Source organism: Streptopelia decaocto, assembly GCF_964273445.1.
Source record: "Streptopelia decaocto genome assembly, chromosome: 5".
Lineage (NCBI taxonomy): Eukaryota > Metazoa > Chordata > Aves > Columbiformes > Columbidae > Streptopelia > Streptopelia decaocto.
The window spans coordinates 71,358,791-71,372,978 of record NC_138659.1 but is presented as its reverse complement, the minus strand read 5'-3'; the positions used below and the strand labels follow the sequence as shown (position 1 = coordinate 71,372,978).

Sequence of the window (14,188 nt, the reverse complement as noted above, 5' to 3'; positions counted from 1 at the left end):
AAAACCCTAATTTGTAAAAGTGATGGTGATGATGCAGCACGTGGAGGTGCTGGAGCGAGTGGAGTGAAGGGAACGGAGCTGGTGAGGGGCTGGAGCACAAGTGTGATGGAGCGGCTGAGGGACCTGGGGGGTTCAGCTGGAGAACAGGAGCTGAGGGGAGACCTTCTGATCTCTGAACTGCCTGAAAGGAGCTTGGAGCCAGGGGGGTCGGGCTCTGCTCCCCAGGAACAAGCGCCAGGAGCAGAGGAAACGGCCTCAAGTTGCCCAGGGGAGGTTGAGGTTGGATGTGGGAACAATTTCTTCCCCAAAGGGCTGTGGGGCATTGGAACAGGCTGCCCAGGGCAGTGCTGGAGTCACCAGCCCTGGAGGGCTGGACAGACGGACATGAGGTTCTCAGGACGTGGGGCAGTGCCGGGGCGGGTTATGGTTGGACTCGATGATCCTGAGGGTCTTTTCCAACCGAAACGCTTCCCCGTCGGCAGGCGCTGGCTCGGCCGGGCGGTGCTGCCGCCGCCCCGCGGGCGCTCCCCGCACGTTCATTGCGGAGCAGCCGCGTAACACCCGTGACGTCGCTGTGACGCGTCCGGACTCGTCAAGTGCCAGCGAGGGGCGGCCGCTCCCGGCCCGGCGCCGCCCCGGCAGCAGCGCCCGGCGCCGCGGGGCCGTCAGGCGGCGGAGCCCGCTCGGGGAGCGGGCAGGGCCCGGGGAGCGGGCAGGGCCCGGGAGCGGGCACGGCGCGGGGTCCCGCTCGGCCGCCATGGCCGCGGTGCCGCTACCCGCGCGGGGCCGGCGGGGGGCGCTGCACGAGCCGGAGGAGCCGGAGCGCGTAAGTTCCGCCCGCGTCGGGGGGGGTATGAGTTGGTTGCTCGGCCTTGCGCGCGGTGCCGGCGGGGAGCGGCCTCTGCGGTCCGGCCTTGGCGGGCTCGGTGTGTCCCGCGCCCGCCCGCCGGCCCCGAGCGGGGCTGTGAGGGGAACGCGCGGCGGCCGTTGGCCCCGGGGCGCCGAGCGCGCGCTGACGCGGCCGCTGGCGGCGCGGCGGGCGGTGCCCCCTGGCGGCCGCGCGGCGGCACTGCCGGAGCGGGAGCGGTGACCCCGGTGCCCGTCGCCGCTGTTCACAAAATCCCACAATGTCAGGGGTTGAAGGGCCCTGGAAAGCTCATCCAGTGCAATCCCCCATGGAGCAGGAACACCCAGATGAGGTTACACAGGAAGGTGTCCAGGCGGGTTGGAATGTCTGCACAGAAGGAGACTCCACAACCCCCCTGGGCAGCCTGGGCCAGGCTCTGCCACCCTCACCGGGAACAAGTTTCTTCTCATATTTGAGTGGAACCTCCTGTGTTCCAGTTTGCACCCATTGCCCCTTGTCCTGTCACTGGTTGTCACCAGAAGAGCCTGGCTCCATCCTCCTGACACTCCCCCTTTCCATATTGATCCCCATGAATGAGTCCCCCCTCAGTGTCCTCTTGTCCAGCTCCAGAGCCCCAGCTCCCTCAGCCTTTCCTCACACGGGAGATGCTCCACTCCCTGCAGCATCTTGGTGGCTGCACTGGACTCTCTCCAGCAGTTCCCTGTCCTGCTGGAACTGAGGGGCCACAACTGGACACAAGATTCCAGGTGTGGTCTCCCCAGGGCAGAGCAGAGGGGCAGGAGAACCTCTCTGACCTACTGACCACCCCCTTCTAACCCACCCCAGGTACCATTGGCTTCCTGGCCACAAGGGCCAGTGCTGGCTCATGGTCACCCTGCTGTCCCCAGGACCCCAGGTCCCTTTCCCCTACACTGCTCTCTAATAGGTCATTCCCCAACTTACACTGGAACCTGGGGACACCTGGTACTGCTGCTGGAGCTTTGTGGTCTGTAAATGCCATTGAGCCCTGAGCCTGCCTGGAGACGGGGTCTGCACACACACTCCTAAGCGGAATTTCACTAAACAAGGTTTGTTATTTGCGCTTCTGGCATAGTTTTCCATTTCAGCCCAGCGTGTGTGTTTCTCCATTCAGATTCATTCCCACAAGGTGTCTCATCCACCACCTTGTGAGCATCATTCTTCCTAGGAAGTGCCAAGATATTTACTTTACAAAAATTAAGGGTTTCCTGTAACTTTGCAGTAGTTAACAGGCGTCCCAAGAAAAAACTTACCCTGGTGTTCAGACTCTTTCCCCACTGTTACTTGATTGTCCCTGTTCATGTGCAAACTTGGGCAAAAACTTGTGTTGTTAGGGGCTCGCCTCACATATCAGAGAAACACCGTTCTTGGAGAGAAAGAGGAACATCTGTTCAGTGTTTTCTGACTGTGATTGACAAGGTTACAAAGAAAAGAAAGAATTTCTCTATCTCCCATTTTTGGGGTCAGAGAGGCAAATAGTAACTTCTTCCCTTTAATGAGTTGCGGTTTGTCCACTAATGAAAGCATCAATGAGCCAGCTGTCTGGAGACCGGATAAAATTCTCAGACTTCTATGACAGTGACTCAGAATTGCTGTCACCACAATGTGGAGAGTTTGAGTCCTGTATTCTGCTCTGCAAGGTAGTTTTAAAGAATATTAGAGGTTGGTTTTTTTTCTGTAACAGCAGTTGTTATGGTCCAGATTAGAACGGAGTCATCACGGCTCAGTGTGGTTAAGTGAACAGTTGAGCTGCTGCAGGCACGTGGTCGATCACAGACACAAGGTGAAACACCCACATGGAACCTTTCTGAGTGTTGAGGTGCTCAAATCGTGCTCTCCACCCTCTAGTGCCTGGTCACTGTCGTGCAGGGACTTTTTAGCCAAGGAATTGACAACTATTTTCTATTTTTGATTTTGGCTAACCACATGAGCCCAGGTGGCAATGCACACAAGTCGCTTTCCTTTGTATCCTGTACAGCTGTCACGCCGTACGGAGTTTTGCACATTTTAGGTCTAGTATCAGAACATTTGTCACTCTTCTCCTTGGGATTCTGTTCTTTCTAGGTTTTAAGCCATTGCAAGAACCGGAGCTTGAAGTCATTACAACTGCTGTAGCCAGCCTTTGCAGAGATGTTATCGCTGCCTCAGCCACTGGGGAGGGGAGCCCCAAACTCAGCTCTACAAACCAAAGCAAGCAGGGCCAGACTGATCCCCGGGTCTGGGGAGACAATGATTTGGAGTCTTAATCATCCTCTTATTTGATGTTGCTATCATGGAGCGTCCTGTGCTAGCGGCTGTTGTAACTGGGGAAGATTCCCTGCAGTTTTTTCTGCCCTCCCTCAGCTCCTACTGTATGTTATATATGCATACATAGGATTACCTTTTGTTTTTTGTTCCTTGCCGTAGCTATTTGCACATATTTCAGAAACTTAGCATGGTGCAATGCTGGTTTTAAAGTATTTGAATTAAGAGGCCAGTGAAGAATAACATTTTCTAGGCTAGAGCTAATTGCATGGCGTGTTCTGGTTTGGACTGAACTGCAAGCAAAGTTTTCCAGAACAAGGACCCGCCGGGACGTCACATTCCTTCTGCTTTCCCCAAGGGAGCCTTCTGCACCTCCTGATAACGGGGAGCATCTATACACACCGTCTCTGTCCTCTCCAGGAAGGCATCCGGTGGAGCTGAACTTAGTAAAGCTGGGCTGGATGGAGACCTGACTTACACCCATGGGACAGCGGACTGTGAAACACGAAACAGAAGCTAGCCTGGCTTTTAAAAACGTGGTAAAATAGAAATTACACGTGATGATCTCATTAAATTTACAGGGGATCTTTTAAATCTCACAGCTAAATTAAAAATAAATTTTAAAAGGCAAGTGTAATCTTTTTAAAAAGTATTTTCCATTCCATTTAGGTTAGTGATTTTGATGTACCTTGGTTTTGCACCAGCTTAGTTTCACTGTTGATGAAAAGCATCATCTGTGAGGCCGTTATCCTTTCAGCATCAGTGACAATGTGTGAGTTTTTCCAGGACTTCCCAGCTGGAAGGGCAAGTTACAGAATATCTTCTCTGCAGAGACCTGTTTTCTGCCTGTTGGAGGACAGTATGTTATTAGCATGATCATTCCCTAACAAAAAGAGTCATTTTGATTAAATCCATGCTTGCCTTTTGAATAGTGAGCTCGTTGATCCGTATGAATCACAGGCACTCGAAATCCTGCACCACGTCTGTTCTCTGCACAGACAGGATCGATGTGTTGATCCTTTCTTTCCTAAAAGAGCGAATTCCAGCGAGTGAAATCTCCTCTGAAGCCTCTGCTCAGAACTTCCACAGATTGCCTTGGCGTTGGTGTCATAGGCTTGTCAGCCATCTACTCTGTATCCTCAATTCCTGTCACTGATGTGAAGTATCTTAACCCTCCAAAAAAACAATACCTTGAATTTATTTTTAATAAGCCAAATTTCTTCTGATGTATGGCACTAAGTCTTTTCTCCCTGTCTCCTACATCTCACACATCTTGCTAGTTACGCTGCAGTACCTTTATGATAAAGGACAAGTTCTTCAGCAACAAAGGGAAGAGAACGTTTTCCCGGTGGAAGGCAGTCTATCTTTAGAGGACCTTCTCAGACCTTTTGTTATTATATTATTCACTTTCTTAGTACAATACATATTTCACTTTTTGATTTACTTCCCATTGTATTCCTTGATAGCATTCTCATTTCAACTTCTTTCCGCTGGGGTTCCTGTTGTATTCATCCATTTTATTTTTGCATAACATATTCAAATTTTAAATTTAGCTTCCATGCTTCAGTAGTCTGTTAGTTCTGTGGCAGCACATCTTCTGCCTCTGAAATCCTATCTTGTGAAAGAGATGGAATATTGTTATTCCTTAAACAAAGTTTGTTCAGAAAGACATCAGAAAAAATTTCAAAAGCGTGTGCATCTCTTTGGAATTCAGAGTCAAACCCTGAAAGGGAACAGCTCGCGCTAGAGCCTTGAGAGTGGGATATTAATTGGCTCTATAGCAATGGAAAGCTGGGAAGAGGTGAAAGTATTCGGAGGAAGGTACAAAAATCGTTACAAAATACATCTTCATAGCTGTCTGAGTTTGCTTCAGGGTTTTCCTTCCGTTTCCTTGATGTAATTAGTCATTTCCCACAGCCTCCCCGGTCTGCCCCTCTGATAACCGCCATGGGAGGGTGCAGTGTGCTCTCCTCCCGATGGCACTTTGTCCCCAGGCTGTGAAACTGAGGCACAGAGACGTTTAGTGGGATGTGCAGATCTCCCTGCTTATCCAGCACGAAATGCCATGTTAATTATTAACACAACATTTTGGCGATTTCACCTAAAGTCTGATCGTCCGGATGTTACTGACTTACTGTTCTTCCAAGATCCCTCTCAGATGAAACAATAAAATCCTGAGAACTCGTACTCAGTGGCTTGTGGTGAGGTGTAAATATTGCTTTGGATTCTTTCAGAAGCGAGCATGCAGGCCAGTAGAAACCATTGCCAGGGAGGCTGATGCTTTCCTCATCGGCTGTGCCATGGAGCTGGACTCGAAGCAGAAAATCTCCGCTGACTGGGCTCCTTGGACTGCAAAGACAAAGCAAAATTCAGTGGTATGTTTACACTGTCAACGGCATCTATTTTTTAGCTGAACACATTTAAAATGCCTTTCATTTTATAATAAAATTGCAAATAATCGCCCCCCTTTTTTTCTTGGTGGCTTTGTATGTGTTTTTGTTGGTTAGATTTTTGAAAACCACGGAAGCGGAGGCACTGCCCAGCCTTGCCCAAGATGTATTGCCGGAGAATCTGTAAGTATATTAACCTTCTTTCTGTGACATAAAAGATAGACTTGTTCATAAGTATTAGATCCATAAAACATAAAGTTAATAAAAAACACAATTACATTTCTCAGAAATAAAGCATGTAAATAAAAGAAGGCAGATTGATTTGGCATTTCTGAGGTACGCCAGCAGAGAACAAACTAATATGTTTCCAGTAGCAGCTGGAAAATATGGAGACTGCAAACACATTTTTCAAATTCACTCTAAAAAGCAGAGTTTAGGAAGTAACTAAAGCAAACAGTAGCATACAACTTCCTCTGCCCTATTTTCATATCTTCCGTGATTTACTGGATGATGGTAAAATATTCAGGAATCCCCTTCTTGCTCCCATTTTTTTCCTCTAATTGGACACTTCCTTTCCAAAGAGCAGACATAGCCTGAAAATATTACTCTGTAGGATACCTGAGCTGGTTTTGAACGAGGTGGCTGAAGAGCCAGGAGCAATCAGAGCTTGGCACAGACAACCTGACTTTTCTGAACACCAGTGCAAGTATTTGAACAGCTGATTAGCACTGACTTCCCAGCTGCTTCTCATAGGATCCTCAAAGCAAGCTGTGTAAAACCTGTGTTATTTTTAGTTTATTTCTGTAGCTGTAGTCACAGCTCTGCTGTGGCACTGCATAGCGTGCCAGAACACCGCTGCAGCAGCGCTGGGACTCGCACTAACATAGAAAAGTGATCTTAACCACCCTCTGTTTTACCCCTGGCCACAATCCTCAGGAGATAACGACCGGTAACAGTGAGAGAGGTTGTGGTGTTGCTACAGTTCCATTTTTTTTCCATGCAAATTGTCTAACCAAAGTTTAGAAAGCTTCTTAAATGTATGGGAGCTGCTCTTGACTTCTGTTTGCGTCCTCTTGAAGCACCCACAGGGTTCCTTGGGGAGCCAAAAGAGCGCAGTGGGGAGAGGGAATTTTTCCTCAGAAAGGCTGAATGCTTATAGCAAGGTCTTTGATTTGGTGGAATTAATGGCAAAATTCCCGTTGAATGGTATGACACTGGTTGCTGTCATATGTCAGGAGCTGTGACTGAAAAGGTATTTACAAAGTTAATTTGTTTCTGTTTGTCTTCAAAAATAAAACGGAAACCAGATCCAGGGCTGACTTTAGGAATATAGAAACCACTGTGACCACACGCGTGGGTTACTGAGTTTGAACTTTCCAGAGGTGTTACGGCCTTTGGGGCATGGAGAACATCTCAGGGATTAAAGCTCAGAAAATAAAGCAACATCTTTGGATTAAGACCCAAATTGGCACATCAGGAAGTCAGTTTTGTTGTACTGCAGAATTGCTTTGACAACATCAGAGTTTGTAAAATTCTGCTATGTCAGTCACTACTTAACTCTGGAAAATTATGACTGCTTTTATGTAACATGAGTACAAACATGGTAATTCCAAATAACACTAGTTCTATTTTAAGTCAGATTAGCCTGACGTGTTTTTTTCCTGTGGCTGAGTAATGAACTTGAGACAAACAGCAGATAAGTTGAGGGGGTAACGTTCACCTCTTCTGCAAACCAGTACGTGTTCAGGTTTGGTGATAGTGGGTGATGTATTCACAAATAACTTGTTAACTTTGCTCGGGGAGAAACGGAATCTCAAAACAAAACGTTTTTTCTACTTGACTGTCCTGTGCTTTCAATATAGAAACTCAAAGTAGTGTTATAAAAATCTGGAGCCCTTGTAGAACTACTTGCTAGACTTCTTGCTAAATTAACCTCCTATTGTTGAGCTGAAATAGAAAATGCTTTGCTTAAAGCAGGGTGATTTTAAATATGATTCTGATTTCTGTGGTGTGCCCTGTAGTGGAGGGAAAAGTTTACCCATGTGTGTTGCAAAATGTCAACTATAAATTAGAGCTGAAGGAATAACATACAGTGTTTGGTAATGGAATAATGAAGTTAGCATATGTATTCAGTTCTCCATTATTTGAGTCAAGGGGCTGCAACAATCCGGATGAATGAAAAAGGAGCGCTTTGCAGCGCTAGTTTGCTTTTGCAGAGAGGAGGGAGCTGCTTTGCTCCCGGTCTCTTGCGCTCTGGGGCAGCTCAACTCGTGTCGTGCTGAGCAGACAGAACCCCTGAGATAAACGGGCTTGTGTGGGTGTCCCACACCGTGGGAATCACGGTGTGATTCCTCTATAGCCCCTCTGCCTATGGGCCATGATCGCAGAGACTTGTTAATTGTGTTCTCTTCGGATAATCGGTTATTTGTGGCCAGTAACATAACAGATAACAGTCGTATTTCAATACATTTGCTAGGAATTATATTAGTAAGTTATCTTCATTCTTAAAATTATCAAAAGCTTATACTAAGAGTGTAATGTCTAAGCCAGTAAGACCTCAGATAACTTTCTTCCCACTTAAAATTTCCCTTTAGGAAAGTCAGAGACTGTCACAGTGATGAACAGGCATGGTCAAAGTCCTTCAGAACAGGGAGGAGCCTACAGATAGCAGGATAAAGAACCTTGAAATTTTTTTTCGTAATCAACAATGTTAAAATTCTATAAGAAACTCTGTTCTCTGCTGGTGGGGGAATTCAGATAGATTTAAACATCTGGACTGGAACAAGTCCAACACGTTGGGCTGAGACCATCTTTCATTGTTGAGGGGGGAATCTCATCAGGATTGTATTTTGCGTCAATATTGATGTATATTTATTGACCAGCACTTGTTTCAGGAGGAATAATAGATGTGTATTAAACCACAATTTGAGAGAAGTGTAGTACTTTAGTTGCATTTTTGTAAGCCTGCTATGGACTATATAGGGAGAGAGTCAGAAGAAGAGGAAGAAGTGGTGGAAACTAGAAGGAAGTTGGGTAGAGTTTTGGGGAGTTTAAAATCAAAGTTGCTACCCAGAAAATAAATTCTGTTCTACCCTCAAAATCTTTAAACGTGTAATGGTAGGATAGGGTAAGGTCTACAGGCACGATGCTAAAATTGTCGATATTCTGTATGGGTATATTGTAACTTCATGTGCAAAACAGTATAATAATTCACGCTGTTTATACATGTTGCCCTAAACATTCTCTTTACTGTCCAGACTTTTTAATTGTCCCTCGGGGAAAAAAAAAAGAGCATATTTGTGATGTTGTTAGTGGAATGGTCAGTTTCTTTTAAAATGAAGTTTGAAAACATATACTGAGGAAAAAGCCTTTTGATGAGAGAAGTTTTAGTGACATGACATTTTGTTTTTTCAGGGACACTTAAATCACATCCTGGGCTTGTAGGAAAGGGGAGACGGCAGATCGCAGCACGGTGCTTCTGTTTCGGTTCTGGAAATGGACCGGCGAACCCCGTACAGCCGGACGTCTGGACACAGCGTACGCTGCGCTGGTGTGTGGAGCTCAGCTGTAGGTGTTACTCTTTCACTGCACAATTAGGAATATTGCTGGTTTTACACGTGAAAAAATGCTTCTGCTTTTAAGGTGGCTCAGTATATGTTTAAAAAAACCTGCTGTAACGTTTTAGAGTAGTTGGGTTGATCTGGCCTTTGGCCCAGTCTTCACCTGGGACTGGCCATGTTGATACATGAGATTTTCCTGTCTCTCCTGGCTGCTTTCTCTGATCCTTTTGGAAGGTGGTCCTTGCATTTCATGGGTACGGGGCCTGCAGCTGTAGCTCAGCCCTTTATTCGCAGGCAGGAATGGGAAGACAGAAGTGTCTTCATTTTTAGGTGGCTGTTCAGCTGTGAAAATTCAGCCAGTAAAAATCCTATTGAAAGTTATGTTTAAATCCAAAATATACAGCCAATTCGGGTATCTCGCACTGTAGACTTCTAGTTTGTTCATAACAAGCAGAGTGTGTGAATGTGGCGGGTGACTATCTAATAGAAAAAGCAGTATTATTGGAGCAACCCTCCTTAAAGCGAAGATGACCGGTAGTTCAGCTCCGTGAAATCCTCCCACAGTTGTTAAGATACCATCTGACACTCCCTCTCTTCCCAGTTATTGCAGTATTAGAACAAATCTGTTGACAAAGTCTTAAGCTTGTCGTCCACCACGTCACAAACAGGCTCTTCTACACTTTCCCAGTATACAGCACTGTAGAATTTTTAAATACATTTGGATTTTTAGACTCTAAGATAGCAGAGTTGTGCTGCAGACTACACAACCTTAAGACAAAGGTTTTTCAACAGCCAATGCTTCCTATATTGTGTGTAGATTTGTAGATAGTACTGAGCTGACTGTTATTAAATGTACCAGGGTCATGTAACTACTGAATTCAGTTAAGTAATAGATGTGGAAATAGTTGGTAAAGCAGAGCTGCACTAAGTTGCCATGCAGACTGGTTAGGAAAGAATGTTTCCTCCAAGCCAATAACAATTTTAGGTACCTCAAAAATAAAGATTTTCAAAGTGCAGAATTTTCTCAGACACTTCAGATTTTGTTCAATCATGAGAACAGTGCAACTGGTTAAAAGATCAAAGGCCCAAGAAACACAGTGGGGTTAAGAATTGTATTGTCCTTGTTACCTTGAAGATCCAAAACTCTTCTTGAATCCTCTCGCTCCCAATACGGGTTGATGCCAGCAATAATATCTGGAAAAAACCACCAAAAACACAACTAGAAAGGAACGGGACTTCACTTGAAATGACAGTACGATGAGCAAGTTCCTGTGTACTGGTAGAGTTTATCAGTTAGTGGAAAATAATAATGCACAATGTTTTCTAAAGACTGAAATGACATATTTGTTACCAAGATAACTAGATTGTATTGCGGGCAATTCATTTTTACATTTTCCAACCCTTGTTTTTTAAAAATGCTGGTAATAATATAATAGCAGCCAAAAGAAGACGGCTGAGCATCAGTTGCTGGGCTGTCAGAGCTGAAGTAGCTGCTTAAGGTAAAAGGCTAAAAGTTTCATTACTGCAAAATGGCTCAAAACCTGTTATCCTTCCTCAAGTAGTGACGCATACAACCGTTTCTCATCAAAATCTGGGGTGTCTAAAGAGGGGGTCAGAGCAGAGAAGCATTGTCTTTAAAACACCAGGGTACGTCCATGGACTATCAAACTAAAAGGGTGCTTTGCATGGAAATAATTCAAATTTCATCATGTTAAGAATTCACAGATACCTGTGGGTGTATTACTTCTGTTTGCTTTAAACTTATCCATATTTTAATCTTGTGTGGCAAACACTAAAAATGAAAACCAAGTGTTTTAGTTACGGTCCTTGTAGATTTTGTGCCACGTTCTTTTTAATTCTTCTCCTTTTAGAGTAACCATTACTTGGTTTTTGTAAAATCTTAACCGACATAAATGGCAGGACAGGTCACAGTTTGTGGCTGCGTTAGGGAGGCTGGTGAAGCCATCCCGGTGTTCCATTCTAATGTCATTTTTGTATCAGTGCTGCTGCTGTTTCTGACACGGTGCAGGTGCTTCATTACACATCACCCTGACTCTCAGGACTGTCCTTGGAGATTCCTGCATCTGTACAGCTAAGAAAATAGGAGAATTTCGTCCTATTTTTTTTTTCTCTGGACTCTGCAGCGTGAACATGGGCCTGTTGTACTTTTCTTTAAAAATGCGATGCTGCCGGTCCCATCCAGTCTGATTACTGCTTGAGTTATTCACGGGGACATTTTGAACATCTCAATTCCGTGCTACGGAAAGTAAACTGGAGTAAAATGGCCACAGGTAGGGGTATTTTATTTAACTATAGCCTTTTGCATTCTCCAGGAACACAAGATACGATAGCGCTCAAACCAATTCTCTAATAATATTTACATAACCCCCCCATTCCCCTACCGGTTTCATCTCTTGAAAACAAACTCCAAGAAGAGGGGTAGGAATAGCTAGTGGCACGTTAACTCCCCTCGTTCTCAGCATATCCCAATTACCACTATCACACAGTGATACTGAAAGTTGTCAATAAAATACTTTAGTATAGAAAAGGAATGAAAAACACTCGTTAGTTACCATCCCTGCTGCATGAGAACACAGTTTGTAACGAGAGCGTTAAAAACCAGTTTGGTATGGAAATGCGATGCTTTTCCTCAGCAAGGGTCTCTATGAAAACTCACCTGTATCTTTCTGTTCCTTCAGGGTCAATCAAGTGTTTTAATTGTTGCATCCTAACATTTCAGATTCCAGGGTAACCTCCCTTAGTTATTTAGCTGCAGAAGCACCAAATTTTCTTGCCTTAGAGCTGAGGCTTGAGCATCAAATATCACCACAATTATGAAAACGTCAGTGGTATCCAACAGTATTTTTTCTTCACTATTGTTTGTTGATATGAATGATGTATTGGCTATTAGGGGAACGTTAAACTTCTCTCTTTTTATTGAATATTGGTATCTTCAATATCTAAGAAGTCGTTCCAGCGTGACTAGAATTCAAGCGTATACTGAATTTGCACAGTGTAAGGATTCTCTTCCTACTGTTTGCCAAAATAGCTGCCCCCTCTCTCTGTGTTTCTGGAGCGGGTTCCAGTATGGGGAACCGCAGGAGCCTCCAGGAGTTGCGGTTCGAGGCCGCGGTGACTGTGCTGACCTGTTCCATTCCCTGTGGGAGGCCCCGCGTCCTAACAAAAGCTTGAACAGGTTCTTACTCACACTTCTGGGAGTGCTACTGCTGGTAAATCAGGTATTCTGAATAGATGCACGTTGTAGTTCTGTTCTGCGTAGGGCGTCCCAAAGTGAGCTAAGTGGCGTTGCCACCTTGTGAGCTGGAGTTCCCTTGGTTCTTGCACTACTGGATAAACTTTCAAGCGAATCATTGAGTTAGGAAGTGATTCCTTCCTCTGTGCTTTCTGGTGGGGCAAGGAATGTATTTAATAATCAGCCAGTGTGAAAACAAACTGTACTTCAATATAATGGAGGTTTTTAATCATGGTATTTTTAAAACTTATTTTTGTAAGACTTTACTTTGTATAACTGTGAAAATTTGTTCTACTGATAAAAATTACATACTCTATATTTCCTAATATTGTGGTTTGTACACAAAATAACCTGAATGATACTTTATTTACATGTATATAGCAAAAGAAGCGTATGGTCTGTTTTTAATTCCGTTTATAATGATCTAATATTTTTAACTTTGTATTTTGTAAATTGTTACTTACAAAAGCAGAAGCATTAAACACCACTTTGGCTACAGTATGAAGTTGACTGGTTTTGTTATTCCATTAGTAACTGAACTGCATTCTGCAGATACCAAGGTATAAAGGTAAATGAAATCTGTAGTTTATATTATATACAGTTTCATTGTCACCTATTCTGGCACATATTGAGAGTAAAGTAACTTTGTCTCTTTATAGATGCCCAGGATTCAGGCTGGTTAGTTCTGCATTATACACCATTTGTATAAAAGTAAGTGGCTGAAGCACGAGCTGAGAATGAACCCTGGTTTGATGTCTGAAGTACAAGGAGCGCAAGAGCAAACATGAAAGGGCTATTATATAAAAGTAATAAACACATTATCTGTGTTAGGTGCAATTTTTGTACTAGGTTTAGTTGCTTGGGACTTGGGACTAGCGTTCGCTTAACTATTCATTTGATGATAGTTACACATTAACTTGTCATCTTGGTTGCTAACAAAAAGAAGGGAAAACAGATTTGGGGGTTAGTGTGGGGGGGGTTAAAGGCAGGCCGTAGCTGACTGGCCACAAAGACAAGAAATTTATACAACATATACGTCAAAAATTATATATTTAACAAGTACTGTTTAAATAAGTTGGGAAAGGGGTATGTGCATTAAATCCTCAGCATCTCTCCTGAGAACATAATGTGATACCCGGTACGAGCAGATGAATGGTCACACATTAATAACGCTGGTTTGCCTCAGTTCCGGCAGCGATGAGGAGTTACACCTCGACATCTCACCACACGTTACCCCCCGTTCATAACCACACGTGAACCCCACGCGTGCAAAGTGGACAAACGCTCTGAGGAGCACCCGGAGCTGCTGTCGCTGGGCTGTTCTACTGAGCAACAAAACCCGCAGGTATTGTGGGGATGTCCCACATCACGGGGCGTCAAGACTGCGGAGCTGCTGCGTCCTCCTGCGTTCATAACAGTTGAGCAAGAATAACACCGGCCACATTGTTTTCTTTTTAAACACGTGCAAAAAATAAAATCCCAGGAAGATCAAACAGCCATTAATTGATCCGAACCTCATCCTCTGTCACATAATACGTCCTCCCCAGCTTCAAAAACCCACTTGCCATTCTGTGGGGTGTCTGTGTTGGGTCCGAGCTGCAACATCCAGATTTTCCCATGCTGGCCTCTGTGTTTGCCTATAATGTAACAAACTCGTTTCTGAACCGGAGTTTCCAAACAAAAAAGCGTTTGGAAACCTCAGCGACTTGGCTGCCCCACCAGACACAGTCCCTGCTGGTATTAACAGGCACATCTTCAAGATGTGGTGGTTCCTATTTAGCACTAGATATGTATTGTATTAACTTCTTAAGTCCATGCTATTTAATGCCATTTGCTCTGTAGAATCAGGTGTAGC

General features: G+C 44.7%; 1 protein-coding gene across 1 annotated transcript; it reads left to right on the top strand.

Annotated features, from left to right (window-relative positions):
• Window positions 1–614: 614 nt before the first annotated feature.
• Window positions 615–12,834, top strand: LOC309440643 (uncharacterized protein C10orf143). The gene is made up of 4 exons (XM_082054529.1): window positions 615–826; window positions 5,365–5,505; window positions 5,638–5,703; window positions 8,935–12,834. The coding sequence occupies exons 1-4, from the start codon at window positions 758–760 to the stop codon at window positions 8,962–8,964; spliced, it is 306 nt and encodes a 101-aa protein (XP_081910655.1). The 5' UTR covers window positions 615–757; the 3' UTR covers window positions 8,965–12,834.
• The last annotated feature ends 1,354 nt before the right edge of the window (window positions 12,835–14,188 follow it).